A 26,587-nucleotide genomic window follows, 5' to 3' on the forward strand; every position below is an offset into this window, starting at 1 on the left:
ATGCGCTCGAAAGAGGAGCAATGTAACCGGGATAAAGAGAAGGCCACGAAGCTCATTGATAACCTGGAGGAGGGTGAATCTAAGTTAAGGGATCCATCGCATAATAAATTCTGCGTAAGGGCGTACAACAGTTGTTGAATCCCTTCTACGCCTGAGGGGACAACCAAATCACCCTCGTTTGGAGTGAATCACATCCAGAACCGGTTGATGTGGATAGAACAACGTACGACTGACATCACGGGTGAGAGAATTTAAGTACTGGGTACATAGTATAGCTCAAAATTGGTTGTGAATGACGTTCAGGAACTGCAATAGACAATCAGCAAGCGGAACCATGCCGGTGACTCAGCAATGCTTAAATTAGAACGCCCAAAAAGGCTATTGTGCCGTATGTTTCAAGGTGTCAATGTCTCGAATAATTTAGTCTATTTTAGAAAATGGTGGAACTAAACTATGCGACTTACGAATTGTCCAGAGCAAAATGGTGAGGAGAATATTTCCGAATACCGCGTGTTTCAAATTGCTGGTCAACTCGAAGAGGTCACACCATATTATGATCGGAAAGTGAGGTTCGTATTACCGATAAACTGATCAAAGGCATGCATGAGCTATGCACATGCCTTTTCAAAATACAAGTAACAGTGTGCTACTTAAACGGAGATCTTCCCTCAATCATGGATTCATTGGCGTTTTTGTGCTCATATTGCCTACTGGTGGAGGGTATCTGGTTGCTGCAACCAATTTGCAGAAGGAACTGTTGTTAGAAAGTTGAAATAAATTAAGCCTAAAGACACCTGCCTCAGCCGAGAAGGTTTTTTCACTATATCTACAGGCTCCCGCTTCTGCTGACTGATCAGGTGGCTATTAATCTGTTCCATGAACTTGCCAGTCACCTTGCAAACGTCACGCCCTCGTTCGAAGAGACATCTACAGCGCGCAATTAAGTTGACTCGCTCAACTACGCACATGATAAAAACAGTGACTGCTATCCGAAACTCCTGAATCGCAATTGCGTACCCCCATTTTCAATTAGTTAATGAACTAGAGCGCACAACAACAAGAAAAGAAAAAAATTAGTGAGGGGATCCAACGGTATACAAATTACTGCGCGACGGTGAAAACCTCGTAACAGCGAAGATGATACATACTCATCCACACAATTTCAACTCAGTGGATATTTCACTAACACGAAGGTCGATAAAAGATCGACAAAGCCTTATCCCCGAACAACGCCACAAGTTTCGGACGCCTCTATCACATTTTCAGAGAAAGTGTCAGCTGAACCAACATAGCAGAAAAACCAAACAATGGATACACATCTTCTGGAGTTGTGTTGATTTGTACGTTCACATAACAAAATGTGGCATAACATGCTGAACCGGATTACCACAGATGTTGTGAATTCAGCGATCAGCTCCAAGCAGTTTCCGTAGAAAACGCGTGGAGATGGTTGGTTGTTTACGCTTGATCTTCATCAAAACGCATGAATAATTCGGTGGGCAAGAACACTGACATTAAAGCCCGCATGACTGGTGAATCAGACCATTTAGTTTGCACACGATTCAAATGATTTCGTGTTGAAAATTTCACCCCAAACGCCTAAACAGATAAGCACTTGTGTGTGCGCCGAGTTGGTAGTCTGATGGGTTGTTAGGATTGCCAGCGCTGAACAGACTGCAGACGTGTACCCCGCTTCACTTCAGTTGATGACATGTGATGGACAGCGATGAAGAGACCAGGTGAATTCTGGTCATGATGAGAGAACATCTGGTCACTTGACCCAGATGTCAACGCGCGACCATAGTTGCTTTGTCACTTTTTGCTTATCGCAGACAACATCTGGTGGTCAGACCAATGGATTAGCTTTCCAGTGGGACTATTGGTACGACGGTCGATAATTACTTTACTGGTTCACAAATCTCAGGCGTATTGAGAAAACGACCTGCTTGGTGATATGGAAATTTCGACTATGAATAAGTGTGGACTGGTGGTCAGAAGAACCGCCTCACTGGAAGTGGATACCACGGAGCTGAGACAGTGCTTGTTCCCTGTGGGAAGCTGGCACTACACTTGAATGCAGACCAGGTTGGACAATATCACACCTCATACAAAGAGTGATCTCAGGCTGTTGGAACAATAGAACATCTGTTTGTTGCGGAGACCATAGATCGCCATTTGTCGGGGAATGGAGTATGAGAATTGTCGTTCTGATTTCCAACAGGCGGTTGTCAATTGTCCACCAAACCATACCACAAGGGTGGCGAAGACGTAGTGCACTAACACTCACGTCTTAGTGTACTGCACCCCTGTTGATCGCTCCCTGTGCTGGTTCTTGCACAGCAGAACTATTCTGTCTCGCCTAAATCCTCGAACTTTACACACCGCTGGACGGTAATGGATTGGTGATTTGATATGCTATCTTTACCGGAATGTAAGCGGCTACTGAACCAGTGGGATCACACATACACAACGACTTCTTAATGAGTTAAACGGGTCATTTTACCCTGTTGGGATATTTCTGGATATTCAGTTGTTTCAATGAACCAGAGTATTTAGTCGCCAGTCGCTTTCTCGCGTTCCATATCGAGCAGTGTCGTTGCCCAAATTTTCTGCTAGCACCCGCCCAATCTGTCTTACGTTGAGTAATACTCTGGGCTCTTGGAAGCGGGCAAGTTCGGCGCCATTAGTTGAGTCGCGATCATTGTCCTTGTGATCATTTGTCTTCCGGTGGCTGTAATTAATAGACAGAAATTCAAATGTTAAAATATCATATTCGACTATCGGGAGCCTAGTCAGCCATACACCCGTGACATGCAACGGGTGCTGGTTTGCCATGAAGGACTTTTTTGTTCAATCTTCTCTAGAATTATTATCCTATCGTCCTTTGTATTCCTGATTTTGTGTAAAAGCACGTAAATCTATCAGTAGCACTCCATGTTGGGTCTAACATCCCCGAGGCGTGGGTGAATCTGTAGGTGATACGTATCGTTTCAACGGGATAGTCTCAGGATTAGTCGATTTCCGGCATGTGTTCTAATGTTGTACGAAATAAGGATCTCAGTGAATACCGACTAAATACCACACGGTTGACAGTACGTGGCTTGGAGACAGGAAACACTACAAAGGGTCACTGCTGAACTGGTGAATGTCTTCCGCGACCGTGCAGTATCAGAAATGCACCACACCAACGGTCGGAGATGATCACAGACCCGGCAATGTCATGCAACTAGTGACGGTGTTTTATCTGTTCTCTTCCTCTTAGGCACTAACCCAGTTTCGTTTTCTTCCTGTGTTTTAAACTACCTCCATTCTACACTGCTCGGAATCATAAGCTATGGTGACCGCAACCCAGGACACAAGTACACGGCTCATTGAACTGAAGTGACCTGTTCAGTAACACCACACTTCATTCCGAGCACCGGATTAGCTTTCGTACTTTGTCACCCAAGTCTCGATTAGGGTGCTTTTAATTTTTATCTCGCAGTGGAACTGTAATTGGTTTTGAAGCTGTCCCCCCAGTCAGGCTCTCTTTATGAATGATGATAACAAGAAGCAAGGCGTCAGCCAAACTAAAATAGGGACTTTCAACCTAATCTTAGTTTAACCACGAAACTATTAATATGATGCTAATCGCTCGGTTGTGGTACACTTCGATTGGATAGCTATCAAGTGAGTCGAAGAAACTACGAGGACTGAGATAATGCCAAGTTGGCCAAACTGCGACAGGAGCGATCGAACAGCCAGGTTTGGGCTCAAATCATGGACCTTTTGGTCAGTGGTAGCGCGGCTTAACTGTTGAGCTATGTCGAGCTCATTGTGTATATGATGCATCTTGAAACCGCGATGAATGTGCTTCTCTCATGAAAGATTTACGTTTCAGACAGCGCAGTTAGCAGCAATAATGAAGTTAGTAATTCATCGGTGAGAAGCGCTTCTGATTGAGCTCAAAAATACACGTCATAATTCCAAAGCTGAATTTGAAATTATTCTGAAAAAGATGTTTCGTATGTTGCCCCAGAAATAGGGTGTTCGGAACAAGTGAAGCAAAAAGATGCAAGCGGAAATTCCCATCGGTGCAATTCATCTCTTCCACCGTTGGGAATGCGCTCAGAATACAAATTTTGGAAAACATTCAGTTTGTTAAGGAAATCCCATTTCCACACTCAGTTTGGAGGATCCAACTGATATTAAACTTATGCAAAAATCTTACAATTTGATTGGCCTTTCTGCTTTTGTTCTTAACCGAAGTGTGGCTCACCGTGCTACTAACATCTGTAATTACAAATTACAACAAATTACAATTACAGCGGTGGTCTCCTACCCGACGAATTCAAAAAGAAGTACATGTTATCTCGCTACCCAGTATGATATGCGCATTGAGTTCTCGACAACGAGTAACTGTAAAAATTCACTTACACTTGTGTTGAATATGATTTGTAGCCAGTCTTAATGTAACATTACCAGGAAACATTTTACTGACTCAGAATGCACGTGATGTGTGCCAAAACTTCCACTAATTAACGTAATTGGACAGAACGAAAAGAAACTGTCATTAACTAGTTATTCACTGAGAATGTTTCATCATTGGCTGAAAGTGTGAATGCGTTGGTGTTGTGGAAAGGGATTCGGGAATGGAAAATGGCTACAAAGCATTGGTTGAGATCGAACTCTGATGGCCTCGCACATCGCTGTGATCAGATATATACGCAAAGTTTGGCCTGGTAAATGATCGGTCGTTTGTAACCGAACAACGCCTCGCTTTTGACAAAAGCTTCATCAGGCCAAAAGAGCAGGTCATCAAGTTAGCCAGGATTTAAGGCAGAGAACCAAACAATAGGATCTCTTCAGATAAGCACACTAGATCATTGCTGAATGTCTGAGGGTCTTGCCGGTTAGTGTGGTCACCTAAATCTTAAAGTTGATGGGCTGAGGAAGATTCATATTTTTTTATCAAATTTGCTTCCTTAATCTTCCACTTTAAGGTGCTTCAACTGATGATCAACCCTGGGTGCCACTAGTAGATTTCGTTGATCTGCGTGGACTAAGACAATTTAGTTATGGAGGGGAACGTTGAGGTTAAGCGCACTTCAGATCTAAGCTGTTCTCCACACGATTGTCAGTTCTGCGTCTTCTATTCCATTTACACTGGGAGTCCTGGTGATTTCCATCGCCAAGGTCATCAGTCCCTGTAACGTGGACCGTAGTCCCCACCTCAAAACTTCAGCACTTTCGAGATTTGCCTTGTGTCCCGCGTCCGGTACATGTTTTTCAGTAACACCCGATATTCATCTGCGTTTCCGGCGGCCTGTTTATTTTTCTTCTGTGCTCTCCGATTCTGACGTCTGTCCTATATAGACCTTAGCGCAGTCGTTACACTTAATTTTGTAGACACAGTCCCTGGTTTTTCGTAGGGAGACGATGCTTCAACTGCACCACCGCGGGACACAGAGATTCCCTTCTCGAAAGCTGCTCATAAGTTGGCTGTGTTAAGAATCGATCAAATAACTTCCGGTGTTCCTAGTTTGTATGGGATAACCGCAGCCCCAATGCATTCCTTGTTGGGTTTCATCACCGGTACTAAAACCCTTCGTACTTAACGCCTAATCAAACTAGCTGGATATTTACTACCCCGAAGTTTATTCTTTACTTCAAGTTGGACCGCTTTCCGGGCAACCACCTCTATGTACAGGGCCCTTACTCGGCTAAACATTGATGAGGCAATACTTGCGAGTACCGACTTCGGATGAGCAGTCAAGTATTTCAAAGTCACCCCAGTATCAGTTGGCCTCCCACAGTGTGGTTTTTAGTTTCGCGCCGACCTTATGTGTCATGCAGTCTAAAAAGGTCAGTGCAATCTCAATACTAAATTCGAAGCGCGGATTCAGTGATTCAGATAGTTGTAAAACTCACTAACCTTGTCTCGTTTCATCACGATGAAAGTGTCATCTACATAACGCCAGAATATCTTTAGTGAGCACGGGAACCCGGATAAAGCTTTCCGCTCAAAATCTTCTGTAAATATATTTGTCAAAACCGTTGATATTAGAGATCCCATTTCTAGACCTCGTTCTTTAGTGTAAACCACGGAGTCAAAAAAGAAATGGGTGAGATTCATGTATGCTTTTATACCTTCCACTATTTCATCTACCGTAAGTTGTGTTCGTTCCGGAAGGGTGATATCTGCTACTAGCAGTCGCTTAGTTATTTCCAAAGAATCCCCTCTAACATTTGTATATAACGAATTCATATCGAAACTTGCAAGAATGGTTCCACCCGCTAATTTGTAGGCAAAGTCGTATGAATTCTTATTATAAGTACCAGATTACACGGTGAAAAGTTTTAGAATACATGTCAAGGATCTGGCCAGCTTACGGGGTGGGGAACCTACTCCGTCTACTATCGGTCTCACTTGGACATCTGGTTTATGCATTTTCGGAAAGCCGTGGCTGGATTGCACTTCTGGGGTACAATCGATACCAATGATCTTGCCCCAAATGGTTTATCACGGACCGCAAATATCTGCCAATTACAGCCTTACTCTTATTCAGTATAGACGTAATATTCCAACTACTGGTCTGCCGGTAAGGATCTTTAGTTAGATGTTGTAGATGATCAGTCCTGTTCATGACAATAGTAGTGGTCTTACCCTTATCCACCTTGGTAATCACCTGTTTTAGGGTGTTTTCCGCTCTCCACTCTGTTGGTGTAATATTTGGAGCTTCTGGGATGTCACTAGCTGTAGTAGTAGTGGTCTCCTTTTCAACAGTTAACTCCTTCCCAGATCACTTCATGTGGTCCTTCAGAAGAGATAATAAGCATTTGAACAAGCCATCGAATTTTCCGACGAGTTGTTTACATGAGCTGAACGAGAGGACTAAGTCACTATGATACAATTCTAAAAAGAAACCAATGCTGTATAAAAAAATCCTGCCCACACAATAGCGAATAAGCCAGAAAAATATTGACAAAGTTATGCATATATATATATATATCGAAAAAAGCAAACTGGTTGACAAGTTGTCCAGGGCGGACTTTAGTGGGAATAAAGTATCAAGGGCAAAAAATTGTCACCACTTTGGTTGGTATATCTACATCCAGGTGTGCTGACTGAACCAGATAAATAGAAAACACATCAGCTGTTTTGAAACCACGCTTATTGTCCAGTCAAAGGCACAAAGGATGTCAAATAAGAAAGAACTTAGCGGAACCAAGTGCTTGTCAAAGAAATGCGAAAAGGCAAACAGCCGGTTAGTTAACTCTTCAATGTCCTCCTTCTCGATTAGCTGTGCCGCTCGAAGTCAGGGACTTGCTGTGGAGTCAAGAAACGAAGGAGGATAAAGGGAAACCTGTGTTTGAGCAGTGGGGAAGGAAGATCCAGAACTGCTTCCTTGTGGATATGTTCAAACATGTTTGACATAGAGTACGAGAGACACGTCTAACTCTTACGACGAGGTGGGCTGGAGTAGCGAATCCCTTTGCTAGATGCTGTTTCCGCATACATTGAGCTACGTTGTTGCAGTGACAGCGGAGATGGACACATAGGTCCACGTACAGTCAATTGTTCCAGTGAGTTAAAATCTACCAAAGAAGTGATTCGCGTACCGCGTGGCCATCTGACGTTCCTACCCAGTATTGGTTGGGTATGTGAGGTCCAATCATCCGGTATCCATCGATTTAACCATAATACTAGACAAGTAATATTATCTGACGCCCCGTTGGAAATGGCGAGCTGCGTTAGTTCTCGAGAAAGACCCTTTTCTACTTGTCCAGAAATTCCCGTGTGTTCTGTGAACCATCGCTGAGCAATGTGAGCCACCTCGACCGGAGAACAGTTTTCTGTATCCCACAATCCGTCTGATGCAACCACCAGACACAACGGACGTTGTCCCGCCTGTTTATTATACTTCCATGTGGTCACTGACGGTAATCCGGACACACCGTTCAACATATGATCATCACCAAGGGCGCGACTGACGCAAGACAAGCCACCGACGCGACAGTCTGACAAATTGGGATCCCTCAGAGCAGGAACTTGGAGAGTCTGCGCATCCGCACTAGGAAGGACGATATCATTGAACATTGACTTCTGGAATGCTCTTACAGTTTCACTGGGAAAGGTTGTGGTCACTGGAGTGTAACCATCACCCCGGCCGACGACGGTAGAGACCGTGCCACCAGTTCGAACAACGGAGACAAATTCATTCTAGATAGCGATAAAGAGAAGCGAAATATTAGTAGGCAACTCGACCACTAAGACTATCGCGAACACCAAGACGTAAATAGTACTTTTACCAGTTGCAGGTTGGACAGTGAACAACCTATAGTTAATACTAACGGTCGTTAGGCCATGTATAAAGAACCTGAAAGAAACAAGAGAGTTGAGTTTCCGACAAAATGTACAGGTACGGACAGCGGTGATGGGAAAGTGAGAAGCTGGGTTTAAATGCTGACTCGGTACGATGAGAAACAAAATTGAATGTCTATCAAATGGTTCCTCGAAACAAGGCAAACAAAACATGTTTGGATAGACTACCCCTTAGAAAAGGCCAATTATTGGTTTGTTGATGAATATTCCAACAGTACATTCCCTACCACAAAAGACCACTTTTTCGGTTTGATGGGGTGTGGTGTCCAGAAAAAGATGTTCGTTGCTGCTCAGACTTTTGAAGTGGATTATTGTCCAAATGAGAAAAACCATCTCGAAGGATGGCTTAGCCTTACTGCCCTAGAATACTATTGGTTAAAATGTACTCTGATGGGTCAAATTAGTTCACTGATACGAAACCATGTTTCAGAAAGTGCATCTCCAACAATGTCCCCCCAACCTCTCGGATATACTACTCCATTGTGGTAAAGTATTGTTCGAACTCGAGAGTGATAAGAGGAACGAAGCGAAATGTGCTTTGGTTTGAAGTAGGAAGGGCGAGTTTGGCTAATTTAGCTATTTGGTCGATTGGTCACTTTGAGTGCATCAATAGCATCCAAAGATTCAGTAACGCATCATAGAACAGCAGTCTGGAACGACTATGGTAATCGCAACATAGAATTAAACTCATCACCGATAGAGCCTCAGTTGAGGACTGTTGTTCTCGACCGTAATCCCAGTTTCCAAAAGGGAGTAAGAACGTCATGTGAAAACCATCGCGGTGTCAGTCTGGTATCCATGGTATCTACGGTGCTCTCTGGCACTATTTTGCGCAGGTTGATGGATTCTCGAGAGACAGAGATTCGTCTATATCAAGCTAGGTTTCGCCCTGATGGAGGACGCATCGACCATATCTTCACCTCGAGACGAATTTTTGAACAGCGCCACTACTTCAGACGTTCACGTTGGTCGTTTTTCTTGATTTGAAAGCTGATTTTAGTTTTGTCAACCGTCGGAAACTTTGGCAGTGTCTAGCGATCAAAGGTGTCCCTTCCAATTCCATATCCCTTATGATGGCGTTGTATGCGAAGCCCTGTGGGTGCGTACGAGTATACGACAAGCTTTCGCCTGAGTTCACCACGTCCATTTATGTAAGACAAGGCCGTCCTCTCTCATCTTCCCTCTTCAACTTTGTTACTGATATGCTGCTTGAAATTTATCTGCCTGTCTCTGAAACCTCGGGAGTCGAAATGCTCCGGGACGTTTCCCCACAGACGTTGAGTGTGCAGAAAATATTGCTGTCCTTGGTTAAGATTCCTCCCAAATACAAACGATTTTAACTAACCTAAATAACTCCACCACACGGTTTGGCATGCGCTTCACATCTGCGAAGTGTAAAGTGCTGCTACAAGACAGGGTGGGATCAAACCCATACCACATACTTGCAGGTGCCAATGTGACGTCAGTTTGTCTGTCAAGGGCAGAGTTTACACTGCGTCAGTGCGACCCATACTGCTTCATGGATCAGAGACGTGGTCTCTACATGCAGAGGACATCCGAAAAAAAATGTCAGTGTTTGACCATCGGTGTCTAGAAGTATTGGTGAGGTTTAGTGAGAACATCGGATTAGCAATGTTGAGGTACGCCAGATGATCTTAGGAAGAAGGAACTCTCCCGTGATGGATGAATTATTTACGCTTCATAGGTTACGCTGGTTGGGACATGTGCTTCGCATATCAGAAAGACCGTCTGCTTTGCAGAGCATCTATTGCCTAACCCCGTGCTGACTGAAAGCGACCGAGAGGTGGACAGTGTATGACCTGGCAACGAAGTGTGAAAACACTAACCAGTAAACTTGGTCATGTCGGCAACTGCCGTCTCCCCAGATGGAGGCCCCGGGTCTCAACACACCAATGGCTAGTGACACTGGCAGAAATGGCCTAATCGCGCAGTCAATGACACTCATGCATCAAATTTATCGCTTTCAATGCATAGCTACCCAAATTCCGAACAAACTGAACATGTCATCTTTTCCAAGGCTTGGCTGTATGCCGCACAATCTCCCGTTTTCCGGTGATCGAAACTGTAGCAGCTGGAATCAACGTGCCTATGGTACACGGTTTATAGCTGATAAACCGGTAAATTGATTGATTAAATCACCGAACAGGAATCAACGTGCCTATGGTACACGGTTTATAGCTGATAAACCGGTAAATTGATTGATTAAACTCACCGAACACTAATTGAAAAGAGTGAAACTTGGTATAGGCCAGCAATGTGTCGAGACGACCGACAGTCATCCTCTACGGAATGAACACTGCAGAGTTCATAACGGCGTTGTAAACCAAGGTGCCAAGGTCTGACCTGCGCTTTATTTAGATAAAAATTCCTATCAATGAGTAAATTTACCCAAGTCACTGTAAAGTAACAAATTTCCTCGTTCACATTGCAGTTCTTCGGAGTGTGTTACAGTAAAGGAGGCACAGCCGGGTCATAAAGCATGAACAGGCAGTGAGGCTTTGTCGCATGGAATCGCATCTGAACCGTGGTTAATCAAACGATACAGGCATCCAATCGTATCAGTCCTGAGACTTCTCCCCCCATTTGCCGTGCAGCAGCATCATGCATTGGCTAAGTACATATATGGTAAGATAAGAGGACAACAGTTTGAGACAACCGGACGCTGTGAATATTGATGGCCCATATATCATTCCTCGGCCAGCAGTGTACCAGGCAACCCAAGTCCTCTATTTAAAAACTGGTCCGTTGTTCATGAAAAGAGATGAATGACTGTGGAAATGAACCACCAAGACGCAATCACCAAACCATTTGTTTCTGGTTTAGTAACGAAGTGGTAAGGGCATCGACGTTGTCGAGGCCCAGTAAGCGGAACCATCGCATGGTTCGTATGAAAGGTTATGCAACATCAGCATCTACTTTTGTTCGTAAGGATATTCGAGTCCCCGAATTCCTTTTGAAACACTCTGCTCATCAACCGAAGAGTTAGTGAAATAGAACGTCGGAGCACAAATATAGCTGAAGGGCCGAACGCTCATCGACCCTTTTGATGGAAGCCATTCCTCTTCTTGGAAGCAGTGATGTATATTTAGCCCACCATCATCACCACTAGATTAGAAGGGTGATCACTAATTACACCGGATTACAGCCTTGATTCCCAAGAGAACAGATACTTAGTTAATGGGAGTTAATGGCTAGTAAACTGCAGTCAAAAGAACGACCAAAACAAGTGCATTTTGTAAAAAAAAGTGGGTTCATACAGGAAAAATTTGCATGAAAATCAACAAACGTTACGAAACTCACGGCAAATTCGGGGCGGTGTATCGTGTCCGTCAAAGCAAGTGCCAAACCACGAGGACTGGTGGGTGGGACACCCATTGGAGAAGGACTTTGTTCTTGATTACTTGTGCTAGTTTTGACGACGCTGTCTGAAACGTGCCCATTAAGTTGTTCGGACCTCGGGCGGATGACCGTCGAACCAGCTAAAGTGACACACCGTGGAGGTTCAGATTTGTGGAATTCTGTCGTTTGACAGGTTTGGCCAGTGGTTGAGTGTGCTTTTCCTTGGAGTTCTTTTGGCATGTTTATTAACCATGCTTGTGAATCTCCTACCCAGGCAGTTGAAATGCAGTCTCCATGGATAGCACACACTGTTGCGGTGGTTCCGGAGGACCAAAGCTTTAGGCAATAACAAACAGAAGAGTGGATAGGGCTGTTTCCTATATGGGTGAAATTTTACCACTAGGATGAAATCAAACTCAAACCTCATACTTGCGGGCCAGCCAATCAACATGGTAGATGAATTCATATACGTGGAGAGTTCTTTATGTCGAGATACGGTCACGCCTCGAAAGGACTAGATTCGCTTCTGTCAACCGTCAATACTACTGCACCGGAGTGATCAAGTTTGTTTGTCAAAGGTAAAGTATAAACCACAGCAACCTCTTCATACTGTCTTACGGATGAAAAATGAGGCCTACACGTGTAGATGTACGAAAACTTTTTGAGTACCTCTGAAGTACTGCTCATGACTGGTAGGAACATCACATAGACAAGGCAGATAAGCTAGATGGACTAACTGATCCTGTTTCATGGGTCAGGCTCGTTGGGGTATGCGGAAACGACAAAGAAGTACGAAAACCCCGACCAACAAAATTAGTAAGATCGAAAACTGTCACTTCCATGGATTGGGACCTTGGGATTCAGTACACCAATGGTTGATGTGCATGACACAGTCACACAACCAGTGGCTTTGTCACATGAAGCCTATCATCTTCGGTACGCAGGTGTTCAACTCTCAACCGCTTCCATTCCATATTACAAGCCCTGCATGGGGCACAGATATGTTTGGTAAAAAAGCAAGAGCTGGCTGATGCAGAAGGGTATTTCTCCGTTAATGAGAAGAAATTTTTCTCGCCAGTGCGTTAGTTATCCTGTGAAACATAGGTGATGATGAGTAACCAAGAGTTTACATCCCCGAATACTGAAAGCCCTAACCCATTTGATGTGCAGCCTAAATACCACTTTAGCAGATGAGCAGCTGGGGCGTTAAATTTCGCAAATCGGACTACCGCAAAGTTGTGAAGTTACAAGGATTAAGGAAGCACAGCCATGAAGAAGTCCGGCGCGACCAACCGAATTTCGTTAGCCGGTCAGTTCTGGAGTCTACTAGTTTTATTCCAATTGTCATGAACCGACCTAATTCACGAAGTAAGTACGATTACCTTTGCAATATCAAATTTCTGGCTGAGTCCGTCAACCTAAGCGTTGATGCCAGATTTTTTCGCGCCCGTAGCCATCATCTGTGAGCTAAAATGGTTGGACTTGAATAAGTATTTAGCGAACGACAGTTCAGAAATTCGCCCTTAGTCGACTCGCTACATCAGGCACCCTGAACTGAAAGGATATTAGTGTTTGATACTTCACACTTTGTCCGCCGACTGATTCCCAGCGAGAGCAGTCTGCGTGAGAGCGAGAACGGCGCAACGTTGGAACTATAGGTGATCAGTCTTCACTGGCATGCGAACGAGGTAAATCACACTTGATTACGGCGCCACTTATTTTTTTCTGAGGACATGGGGCGTTATCAACAGCGTCCCTCAGTTCCGATTCAAAGCCATTGTTGATCGATTTGCCCTGGGGTGACCCAATGAGACGAAGTCAGATACCGTTATCCTTATCATCTAGTATTGACTGCTAAATTAAACTCGTCGATGTCAATCCAGTTAGCTGAACAGGGTCACTACGGTTCACTCAAATGATGTTTGTCGCGTTTGGAGAATTCCAGTGACCAAGGCAACCCATGGAAGGCAGTTGTGTGGGGCAGTTTTGGCCTAGCGTTTCGTCACGCATTTGTAAACAGGATTCCGCAACACAAGAACAAAAAGAACTAGTTCCCTCGATCAAGGACATCTCTATAGTTGTTGCTTCTCATCCATCGCAGAAAAAGCTCCCGGATTATCGTGCATCAAGTGTCATGGCTGAGTTTTCGTTCCACAAGTGCTATACACTCCCAGGCCCATATATTCGTTTAGTGACGGTGATTCCAGCAAAGAATGCGTATGCTGGATGATCCTTGCCAACCAAATTCTCTGTGCACAGTACGATGGTCGTATACCTACATCGTCAATTTTTTTATTCGGGAGGTGGGGATATAACCCCTATTATCTCCTTCAATTACTAATTGACCAATCAACAAATCAAGCTGGAATAAACCTAACAAGTCAGGGAATTGGTTGTGTTATTAAATTGACTATCAAACCCGCTGGGTACTATCCTTTGCACAGACAGGACATGGTATGGCAGTGTGGCGCCGAAGGGGTGAAACAGCTGAACGATTTTTTAGACTGTGACTAATGATGTGTTTCGTGTCCGACAGAATGCCACTCTCCACCGCAGTACCTGCTGTGCCAGAGTCTGTTCGTATAGCATTTTTATCCATTCCCTGTCATATTTCTTATCACATATTATGTGTAAGCAAACAACGGAAAAGAGAGAGTGTGCATTTCCACAATAAAACTGCTCGCAGTCTACGACCAGTTTCTGTTTTCTTGGAATTTATCGAGCAGTCGCGCTGTCTGGGTCCAAGTAGATCAAAAAGTTGGCGGAAACTCGCATACTGCCTGTTTGGTGAGCTCCAAGAGGGAAGAGACTGGTCTGGGGCTATTGGACATTTTCTCAGCGGCTTAAGAGGCGTCTCTCCAAGAAAATACACTGCAAATGAGTGTATTTCGCAAATATGCCTTCCAGTTCCTTTCGCAATAGTGTATCAACTGTAACTCACTGACGAGTGAAAACGAAGTTAAATTTCGGGTTAACAAGAATATTTACTACGCTACAACTACACCGGGCAGCTGAAGTGGATTTTGGGTTCAATATTCCATGATTGGACAGCAGTACAATAGCGCGTATTCGTCCGAAAAACTTAAGTCAACAGTACAAACGTCTTAGTTTCGAAGGCATTATCACTTGCTTAATTCTCCTCTTACAAAATAGGTGCAACTTAACCTCGCCGTTGTCAACGGTGAAAACTAGGCGGAAAAACGTTAGTATCAGTGAGCTCGACTACACTGTTCCTCTTGACAATGAGGAGTGTGTCTTTAGAGCTTAAAGTAACCGTTTGTTGGATAAGTGAAGAAGGACTGCGTTAACACAGAGTCGGATTCCAAACAGATGTCGAGCAGTGGACGACATTGGTTGTGGTTGGTCGGGTGACCTTCAATGGATGTATGTTCACTCTAACCGGCTGCCGTTAGTCGAAGGTGGACCTCTGTTTCCCCCCGCAGGTGGTGAGGCACCTTCATTCGAAGCGATACATCACAATATTTGGCGGATGAATGTAGGAAGACTCTGACTGGCGGGGTAGCAGTGAAGTTTCCAGTGTAAGATGTTGGAGGACGACCTGTGATCGGTCATCCACGAACACCGGACAAGGCAGTCTTCAGTGGGAAACCGACGAAAACATTCAGCATGTGCATCTTGGATATCCATGATCACAAACATACGGTCAACCAGATAGTGGATTTTATGGGATTTTCCTGAGTGTCAAGGAACATCGGTCACTGAGCTAATGCTCTTACATCTACCGTACAAAAATGTTTGCTTCAATTTTCAGCGCTCCTTTTACAGACAAAAGGACGGAATAGCTATGAGGAATTCACCGGAAACTGTTTTCAAAGGCATTCTTACGGGCTAATGGAACAGAGAGCAGAAGCCCCCATATAAAAAACCGTGTCATATGTTGAATGTGTGCCATGTCTGGATATTTTTCGAGTCTTTAGAGGAAGCAGAAAACTTTGTTAGTTTTTTCGATACCCTAGTGTTAAGGGCAGTGAAGAAAATGATCGGGTATCATTCCTGAATATCGGGCTTAATGATACATTCATCCTGAGATCTCTCTGCCGCACGTAAACGTGGACCAGCCACTACTCTGATTTTACTAGTTTTGTTCCAGTGAAGAATTGGTGAGGAAAAGTGAAAACTTTGCGATAGGAACAAACGGATACACCAATCGGTATTCATGTGAAAACAGAATAATGGACGTCTCTAACTTGGATACCATTCTTTCAGTTCCAAAACTTGATGTTTTTATGCACCTGATATTCAGAGATTTTCCAAAACGCACTTGAAGATTGTAAAACCAGCCGACTCTACACTCGCCACCACAGTGCGACTCCACCAGTAAAAGTGATTCTATCATTGGTCCACAAAATCTGATGTGATCCGTCGTTTCGCATTCATGTGCTTGGGGAGAGTACGGAAAGACAACTCTGACTGCGGATAGCCAAACACGTACCACTTAAAGTGAAGAGGTTTGTAATCGAATCAGCCTGATACCAACACCCGTCATTGTACATCACCCAACACCTTTTCGAGAGTATATATACTGAACTGACATAACACTGCAGGTGGGATCCGGCCTCACACATCTAACAGATGATTTTTTACATTTGCATGGGAAGTTCCGTGGAACTATGTAGTTCGAAGCGGCTGTTCGTTTTGTCGGGGTCACTCTGGTGATTTGAAGACTCAGGTGCCATTTCCAGTTTCTTCTTATCACGTCACCTGAAGAAACTCAACAGAAAATGCAAGCCTATAGTGCTATGTGCGATGTTGCCATTTGCATTCGGAACAGGGTTTTTACGATTAAGACATAATTATACCCCGACACCGAGGAAGACTGTAGGTTGCAATACGAGATCTTGAGATGAACCGAATTCGGTCACACAAATGTGGAGCAAAGCGTAGTAGATAAAGATAAGCAAGTGTGGAAGAGTGATCGGAGCACTCACGTTGTTTCTGTGTCCCTCATTTACCGATTCATTGAGTTCGTAGAACAGATTGGCCAGTAGATCTGTGATGGAAGGCGACTGATCGGAGGATTGCTTCGACAGCCCCAAGCTGAGCAAGTATGGGGCCAGATGAGAGCAATGTTCGGCAGCCTCTGGTCCGTTGTGGCCATCAAATACGGCAATCGCAGATACAGGAGGGGATGATGCCGGTTTGTTTTTAGAGGGCTGCGAGGTGAAGAATAGGTGAATGTGGATAATAGTTCTCTTAACCAATGCCACCTCGAAGCGACAACTCACTTTGTCCTTCTCATCAGAGTAAGTTTGACCTGATCGATTCGACTGGCATTCTTGATTGAATCATCGTTTTATTAATGAGCGTTTAGAAGCTTAGCATAATCATTTCCGGAGCTTGACAGACTGCAAGCTCGTTTATTGTCGACCATACTAACAACAGGCACGCTGAAGACCTAAGCTCCGCAACAAAGTACACACGGGTAATTCATCTACTGTAGCATCCATTTTACATTCAGACACTCGTCAGGTGATACACGTGAGTCAATCTAGTGGTTCTGTTGAGACGTTTTGCTACAAGCCACGAGTTAAGTCTGAAATAGACATACACAGGCAGGGAACGGCTAATAAGAATTCGTGTGCACAGGATGAGAATAGAGCACTCCGTATTGGCAAAAACAAAACAAAGCCGGTGGGAAGTCCAGATTGAGAGGCGAGTCGATAAATGACTGACAGAAAGACGGAAAAGAGTGAGTTCGTGGGAACTAGCCCCTCGTAGAGAAAACAAGTAGGATAAGGGTTAAATGAGGGTAAGACAACGAAAAGTGACAGACACACACTGAGTGGCCAAAAAGGACCAACAACCAACAGTGATCCACAGTACCGATGGTAATGGCAATGACTAACATCAGTCGGCTTGTGAGGAAATGGCTCCAATCGTTTGGGGGCATGGTCATCTGGTTCAGTCACGTGCCGGAAATCATTGTTGGCTTAACTGTTTTATTTTTCGTCCCAGGAGGCAGACAAGAGTGAGTTGGTCGAAACATTGCCTTCATATTGCTATGCCTGTGCCAGTCAGCCACAGAGCGAACAACAAATACCACAAGAACCTTAGCAGAGTTGATGGCCATTTGAAAAAGACTCGAAAATGGATGATGAAGGCCGTCGCGTACATAACTCCAAATATAATTCGGTATTGTGAAGAGTATAGTGACCCCAATGCACAGCAAAGTCTAGAACAAGTAATCACCGGCAAATTTCCATGACTTCCCACCGTCATCTTCCTAGAGAATCCACGAAGGGTTTCCATAGAGAGTGAATCTGCTATCCAATAAAGTTCACGAGGCTATTTACCCACCAGAAAGGCATATCATACATTCTCATTCATTTGTTGCTGTCAGGCAAGCGCCGTCCATGATGCAGTAAGTATAGCGACTCTTCAAGAGTGACTTCTTGGAGAAGAGACCACTACTCCGGTGCGTGAGTTCACTAAATCCGTTCCCTTAAATAGCGACCGAGTATGCTGTTCTAAGCCACCTCCAAGGTGGCTTCTTCATTAACAAGAGGGAATGATTGTTGGGTCTCGAAAAAAAGCTCTCCAGAGTTGCTCTTAAGAGGGTTAGAGAACGAAGCCTACATATAAGTCTACAGCAGTCGATCGTCACAAGGCTTAAGTAATTCAGCATGTGAGCCTGAGTTATTCGTCTGAATCACATTCCAAGTTGCTTCTATAAAAATCAATAATACCCAAAACTTGTGAACATCCGATGCATTAACCCAGATGGCAGGTTGCAAGTTGTACTTCCCAACTCAAAGAAACAAGAAATGTCGTGTTGTCAGTGAGTGGTCAATGCTACAACACGTAGAATTACCGTATCTTGGTCCTTAAAAGCCACCCTTGAGCAACTGGAAACACCTGACAGAAGTAGCTTCAGTTGTCAATTGAAAACCCTGAGCCCGGGCCCCGGAAACACAACGGCGCTGTGATAAAAATGAACCGCCCGTTTATTACATGCTTTCCATACTACTAACCAAAAAACAGTAACTTCGATATTTCAAGTACTAGTCTAGCTGCATTCCGAAGCAGGCTTTGCGCTGCATATTGGGTTGAAAAACACCAAAAGCGAGAGATGAGTCCCACGCAATGTGAAACTGGCGGGATATTGTCGGCGGTTTTATTTAAGACTCCAGATTTACTTGAGAAGATTGAACACCATTCAATGACCGGTCAATGAGTACACAAAAGCTGAGAAAGATGAAAACAGCACACCTACAAAAAGACCGTACATGAAACCGAACTTCTGTGCATTCGTTCATGGGAGCTGTAAGTTTGGAAATAATGATAATGACCTCGACGAATATCCGTGACTTCGAGCTGGAATCACGGAATTCGGTCCCTGAATTTATGATCGATCCCACATATGTACTGCTGTCAGCTGATGAATTCATTGCTCGATTCAAAGTTCGGTTAATCGGTCAAATTAATTACAGTTGAAATATTTGCCTGCAACGGTTCTTGCTCCACAGCTCTCCTCTTTGGGCGATTCCATCAGACGGTCCGTGGGGCCGGAGGCACCGTGCACGCCTCGTTTCTGAACGCGTAGAGTCCCTTCCATTCGTCATATATGGGTGCACCTCTGTGTTCAGATGTCAAAACGCTTATCACAATCATCTCAAGTTAAGTCTAGTTACGTCAATACTGTCCGATCATTCATTAGTATCTACCTGGGCATAAAGGACCGCAACCCAGAGTTGGATGGCAGACGAACAACACAGATATCATCGTAAATCAGTTATACATGAAATTCTGAGAACACCATAAACCAGGAGAATTATCCTCAAACGCAGGATAGACATAACAAAACAAAAACTCAGGAGGTACACCTAACCATGCATATTATTTGGCGTTAGTCGCCGGTGTCTTTTTCCATGGTTTTACAACCAGCAGTTACAAATGAGAAGCGGGGAATGAATCGTTAGAAGAAATCGACACCAAGTCTGATTTGGATTATTACGCCCTATCTAAAATTTCATGAAAAAGCTCATTAGGTGACACTGGGATGACATCTGGGCCAGATTATTCAAGCCTGTTTCCATACAACTAGATCAAACTTGGGGGCAGGGTAGTACTATGGAATCGTCATAGTATGCGATTCCGAAACTGACAGGGTTGGTCTCGACAGAACACAATAGTCATAAGGTTGCTGGAAACTTTCCAACAGCCCAAGACCGGTTTCGCCCACCAAGTTTCCGCTTTGCTGAAAAACACTACGATGATGAACTAGGCGTCCCATACTTTCTTCTCTAGCCGCCTAGTATTCTGTTACCACGACTAGGATGTCACCAGTGAAGAGTGACAAAACAGGCGGACAGACTGGACATATAAATACCGTTTGATCGAATATTCATGACAGACTTGATAAAAAATAGGGAATGATAAAAGGGTACTCAATTTCGAAGCAACGCCAGCTACCTTAGTCCGACTGTGATGTTGACTAACCTACGAAATAATTTCTAGGAAGGCACGAAACAAGGAGCTATCGTGGGAACCAGAGAGCGTGACTATGTACGATATGTTAGATCCGAACAAGCTTCTATGAAAAGGCAGAAAAGGTCATTCGAGCAAAACCGTGTAAGACAACTCCCTGGATTGCTGACGTCAAAAGTCTGGGCATGAGGGTGTACAAATGTTCTTAACTGCAGCTTATTAAGATCAACCAACCAAATCGTGCGCTAGCACCAACATATTCGGTAGTGTGCATCCCCAACCCCGTCATCAGTATATCTGTATTCATCTCCAACGTTGTCTAGAAACCTTGATTTCTCCCTTTGCGATTTTGCTGAACACAGGAGAGGTTGTGAAAAATGTCCGCCCATTAACTGACGTTCTATTAGTCCACAAGGATTTTGTCAAATTACTCAAAAATTGCAGTTCACTTCAAGGTCACAACATCAGTGAGACCAGGGTGACTTAACAGGCGGTGGTTTCATTTCCTGAAGACCTCGGAAATCGGGTTGTGAAAAAGATGTAGCGGAAGGAAGAAGATTGTAGCACATCTGAATAATATTTGTGGCTCAGTAAAAGAGAAAGAATTCTGAGCAACAGTAAATAAACATCAATATTCCGCCTGTCTTAGTTACTCAAAAGATCAAAGCAACTGTTGTGAACTTCGGACCTTATAGCATGGATATAGGGCCACGGATACCATCATTGCTGCTTATTCCAACTGAGGTGATATTTAACAGCATCTTTTTGAGTGAAAATGGGTAATTCACAATGTGGATCTTAGACTTTGGGTCCCATCAACGCAAAAACTTGTTCAACACGCTAGGCAACAAGCCCAGAGTTCAGCTTTCCACACAGCTACCTTAGCTACCTTCAGATGACCTTTCCGGCCAAACATGCAAAGATGACAATAGCCTCTGTTGCTCCAATCGGCGTACTGCGTCGAAACGATAGAATAGCGCTCAAAAAACACGCCGAACAATTCTGCGAAATAGGTCTGAGGGCTGGTCCCGTCAGGTGCGCGACAATTGTGCGGGTCATCTGCCTGGCTAGTCCAGGTTTAAGCAGCTCGGTTTACGATACTGAATTCTATCACACATGCACCGAGTCGTCCGGCCAAACTTGCTGAACAGTGGCAAATAACAACCTTAGGCTTGTTGTTGATCAGTCGACCACTGTCAAGAAGCACTCTTAATTATGCAGAATTAAAGTAGTAAACCCTATATATCTAAGCACTTTAAAATGTGGGCTAGCAGTCCATTTCGAGACGAACGTGAACTCGAACCCCATTAGTTAAAGTGGAAGGTAGGGATGTTAAACACAGACCTACCCGATGAATGAACGTAGTGAGGCGAGATTTTGAAAACTATGTGGCTTCCAAAAGGCGGGTGGAGGAAGAAACAACTAGTGGAGTGTCAGTAAATTCAGCAGAGCTACCAAAAAGAAAGTCACATACGTCCGCTACGCCTACTGGACTTGAAACGTGCCCAAACGATGCACCTCGAATCTTCTAAACTGGTGCAAACCAAACAGTATCGTCATCTTCTATCTTATCTAGCTCAAGATTCACGTCAATATTAACGTACTACTGACATCGGTTCTTTCAGGTAAGTACGTACCACCATTCCATTTTCAAAATGCATCTAAAAGGTCTACGTTCGAAGCTCAAATAAATACAGTATTGTCACCAACGAAATTAACAAAGCACTTACACATTTTAAACAACACGGATGCTACTTTGAAGTGCCTTAGGGCGGGGATACAGATGTGATTAGTAAGACAGTAAAATGAGTCAAGTGGACATCATGCACTCTGAAAAAAGGTGAGTCAATGCCTCAGAAGCTTGTATTAGCCAACTTGTGGCCTGCGTTTAATAGTTGAAACCGCAAACTCAACTGAGACTGGATTTCCCTCCTAGTGAGATTCACTAGTCTAGGTGGTCTGCCAAACTCCGAAACTAAATTTTGTACAGAAAAGCGCGTGACAAAAATTTAGATAACTCACAACGACCTACCGTCCAGTAGACCAACGCACCATCGATAACCGTTCCCAATATGAACTACCGGTGTCCGGTTTTAGTCAGCAATAGCGGGTAACAACTGTGCTAGACAGAGAAAAAACATTTCCCAGCCACAGCTACGCCAAACGTTGTCCACTGACACTGACATCGATCACCAGGGCTGTTTCCGCTGGATCTAGACAGTCTTTATCTAAAAACACGGCACTTGTATTGCGTCATTCGCATAAGGCCAACAGAAAAAGACAAAAACATGTGCCAGAGATACATTTTTAAAAAAGGTGACAAGACTGGCGACATGCTGCAGATAGACAACACTTGTGTACAACATATTGCGAATAGGTGTCGCGCAGTTGCCTTTTGCTGGCTCGTGTGTCTTTGCTAAGTAATATATTTTATTCAAATTAACTTTTTCATTGTTGGGTCCATCATTGCAAACAACGATTAAACGGCATCCGTGAAGCGGTCAGATAAGTAAGGGTTCCGTAAAGGTATACAAAAGAGCTATCCCGGTTTGGACGTAGTACACTAATCATAAGATTACTGCTTTTACTCATACCGATTCGGTATCGTTCAGCTGTAGCACCCTTTCGGTGTCTAGCTGCCATGCCACACGATGGAGGCACGAGGGCTGGGATACTGCCAGGTTGCCCAAGCCTAGACAGATGAAGTCGAGAGGCAGAGGCAGGATTCGAACCACGGACCTTCCGGTCAGTAAATTCGCGCCCCCTCGATTCAGTATGGAGATAAGTGTATAAGTCAAACTATTCTGGTTGTTTACCAACTGGTTCTCTGATTGAGGAAGTAGAACATTTGATGTAATCGGAATTGAGTGACGCGCGAAAGCAGAAGCGACGTCTTGAGATTGACCAATAAAAGGCGGCACCAGTTGTGCAAAAACACGTATGTGGAGAGAACAGAAACCTCAAACTATGGGAAATCCCACCCAAGTTGTACGAATTGGTGTAAGTTCAAAGAAAGCCCGGAGAGAACAGCAAGTGGATCTGAACTAGCGACAACCACGTGCGCACAGAATGTGGGAACGCAAGTAGGATTGAGATGGCTTAGTGGTTAGAGCGCATATTTGCCGACCGGAAGGTCCGTGGCTCGAACCCGACCTCTGCCTCCCGACTTCCTCTGTCTAGACTTGGGCAACCTGGCAGTATCCCAGCCCTCGTGCCTCCATCGTGTGGCATGGCAGCTAGACACCGAAAGGGTGCTACAGCTGAACGATACTTTCTTCTGTAGCGTAAGTGATCAAAAAACGCGTAAAATGTTCGCAAAATTGGTTCGATATGTCAAGGGTCAAAAGTTAATGAGGGATTGAGGGTGTATATCGAATTTATGAGGTAGACGCAGAAACCAGTAGGTTCAGACAAAGGGAGGGTTTGACCGAAGGAAAGGAGGCACAAGTCTGTTCAGGCCTCAGTAAACAAGGGACAGTGTGAGCTACATGTATCAAAAGCCTTGCTTCCTCGTTCGATACCATTAAATTAACAATGAACTTCTCATTTCACGAGGCAGCAGAAGGTTCTGTGCTAGCTGCGGGAATATTAAGTTGATCAGGACATTTTGTCTATCATTCTAAATGGGACTAAGACAATGAAACTTTCAACAAGCCAAACCTCTCGATTTCAGATTCTGCCTACTTTAGGAAACATAATCAATTTCCAAACAAATGGGGAAAATGGACAACACTTGGGGGAAGTCAGAAAGGACAAAAATTAGCATTAAATGGACAGCGCAGTCGAACAACATGAGAAGCCACATATAAGCCTGAGCTGGAACGATCGATTGAAAAGCGTGTTGGACAACTTTGGTGTGATACAAAAACAGAACGCGAATTGATTAACATTATGGTTCTCACTCTCTCTTATGACCAATACAGATCGAGGGATTACGAAACGAAAAACGAGCGATCTATACAACCATAACAAGGATAAACTGGAGTCTGCGGGCAAAAGTGTGAAGACTGTTTACGTCACAGTTTACTGGACAACGGTCATGTGAGCAGACCCATCATCGTCATCAGCTGCAAAAACCGCGTACAGTGGTTTTAGCTGCCACAGTTTCGATCACTGATGCTTCGGGGGTTTGGCGCTCATTAGAGGCGGAAGTTGATATCATTGATGCGTAAACACAGAGTTGTCGGTGGAATTTCAACCGGGGAGATTGGGCATTGAAGGCAATAGCTTGGATGTACGAGCGCCATTGGGGGCACGACTGGGCCATGTCTGACAATGTCTCCAACAATTGATGTGGCCCGTCTCGGGGTCATCATCAAGGAAGACGACAATGACCAGCGCAACTGAGTTTGCTGGTAATCAACTCCATACTTCACTGCCAGGCCATTGACTTGCCCTGGCTTGTTTCCATCCTTCAGGTTGTGCGAAAATAGCCCTCTGAGGAAGTCGGCCGACTGGCATACAGAGCACGTGGCCAAACCAGCGCAACCTATGAAGTGTGATCAGTTCATCTATCCTGGTCGAGTTATTTCTTCGGAAAACCACCTGACATACTTCATCATTAAAGATCCCAACCACCGACCCATGGCTACGCTCCCTAACAACGCAGTGATGATGTCACCTCCGTTGGTGATGAAACGTTTGCAATCAAATTGCCCAGCTCAATGAACAAACCAACCACCATCTATGCCACCTGAGTTACCAACATTCTCCTCTATAGCAAACGTTCTTCGAATATTAAACCATAAACGAACGATGCAAAGCAGTTCCACAATTTCCGTAGTAGCCTTCACCTGCGGTCAGATACGGGGGCGGAGCCTGGACACCGGACAATAAGCTACATGCACGCTTCATCAGTAGTATACACCGTTACACATCTTTCCTCTTTAAAGATCGCGTGCATGCCATCGATGTTCCATTGGCCTAGTTAGGTTGGCCTCAGCAGCTGGTTTATTCAGCACCTCTTCAGGTGTATCGTGCCACTTCCGAAACTGGGCACGGTTTACTGTTTTCGACTCTCCAACGTCCTGAACTGTATAAACGTTCCCTTGGCAGTCGGTAACGGCAAACAGGCGACCCAATTTCCCTCCTTTCTGGATTCTGCTGATCCTTCCATTTGATCTTTTCACTTGTGAGGAATGATCGTGCCTTCCTACCTGCCGTTTTCTGTTCAGTCCTTTCTTAAACGGCGGTCAAGTTTTCTGGGCTCTCCGCCTTTCCTCTCCTAGCTCCTCCGGAGGCAGACATTTTGTCGGCCACAATCCAATTTCCCGATCAATTGGAAGGCGTGGATATCTAACGTACACCAACATGAATCTGGATAGACGCACGATGGGATAACAGCACAATCGGAAAGTTTACTTCCCAGCTACCTCCTTTGATCACCGGGAACTCCTTAACCGTTAGGTTAGGTTGTTTGTTTGCAATGGGTAGGTTGCTGTCCTTCGCCGCTTTATGCCCAGCCACTGGAAGCAACTCGTGAACTGATCATTCTCAAAGCACGGCTCCTGATCAGTTGGGATCATTTTCGATACCCCAAGGTTGGTCACGATGTGATGCATTACCACTTTACTGGTCGTCGTCACCCGTTGATTTGGTATGTCTGCCACCTCGATCCACCACGACAGGTGTTCTGTCAATAATATGACACACTGACTTCTACTGGCTGTCAGCGGAAGGGGAACAATGACGTAAACTGACCATAACTCCCCGATCTCTGGTACAGGAGTAGATTAAATGGGATGAGTCGCCCCTGTCATCAGTCATCATCGCTCACAAGCCACCACACAATCCAATAACTCATTTTCCATCCCTCTGCTGAAGTACGCCGTATGCCTTGGTGCATCCTATGTGTGCAATCTCGTGACATTCGACGATCAGCTTCCGTCTCAAGATGCGAGGAATCAGGGGCAACATAACATTCGAATCGTTGGCGTCCCAGGATACTATGCCATCTTTACTCAGGATCAGCCGACCGAACTGCCTTTGGGACGTCTTCAGTTCTCTGTTTCCCTCCGAGTTCTCAATACGCCTTCCGTTTAATAAGGCGGTTGCACCGTTGTAGCTCCACCACCTTCCGGGATCCTGTTCGACGACGAGGCTATTGGAGCCTAGCATGATCCTCGGGGCCTCATTTCCAGCTTCTGGTCTTGACAGCCAATCTGCCAGGTGGTTCTCCTTCCTCGCCAAGTTCCGGATGGTGAAGTCGTAGTCTTGTAACCGGAGTGCACAGCGCGCGAGCTCTCCGCAAGGAACTCTGGTGGTCCTAATCCAACAAAGGGGCTTGTAATCGGTTTCTACATGAAATCTTTGTCTCAGGAAGTATGTCCCACACCAATCCAGGGCTCAGACGTTCGCGAAACATTCTTTCTCGATACTTCTGCTCAGTGTTAGTCAGGATACGACAAGCATATT

The 26,587-nt window shown here is 44.6% G+C and overlaps 2 protein-coding genes across 2 annotated transcripts in view; one reads left to right on the forward strand and one right to left on the reverse strand.

The window, feature by feature from the left end:
- On the forward strand, window positions 1-26,215 carry T265_07188 (hypothetical protein; the record flags this gene model as incomplete). Its single annotated transcript, XM_009172644.1, has 6 exons — window positions 1-73; window positions 6,322-6,581; window positions 21,750-21,798; window positions 24,097-24,214; window positions 24,592-24,802; window positions 25,997-26,215. The coding sequence occupies 6 exons, from the start codon at window positions 1-3 to the stop codon at window positions 26,213-26,215; spliced, it is 930 nt and encodes a 309-aa protein (XP_009170908.1).
- Window positions 6,995-26,587, reverse strand: part of T265_07187 (hypothetical protein) — a gene marked incomplete at both ends in the record, with an annotated part of 35,598 nt that continues 16,005 nt past the window's right edge. The window contains 3 exons of the mRNA XM_009172643.1: window positions 6,995-8,203; window positions 11,687-12,061; window positions 16,675-16,899. Coding sequence (XP_009170907.1) covers window positions 7,436-8,203; window positions 11,687-12,061; window positions 16,675-16,899 — 1,368 coding nt within the window. The remainder of the gene's footprint in view (window positions 8,204-11,686; window positions 12,062-16,674; window positions 16,900-26,587) is intronic.

This window comes from Opisthorchis viverrini (assembly GCF_000715545.1).
Source record: "Opisthorchis viverrini unplaced genomic scaffold opera_v5_162, whole genome shotgun sequence".
NCBI classification, from domain to species: Eukaryota; Metazoa; Platyhelminthes; class Trematoda; order Opisthorchiida; family Opisthorchiidae; genus Opisthorchis; species Opisthorchis viverrini.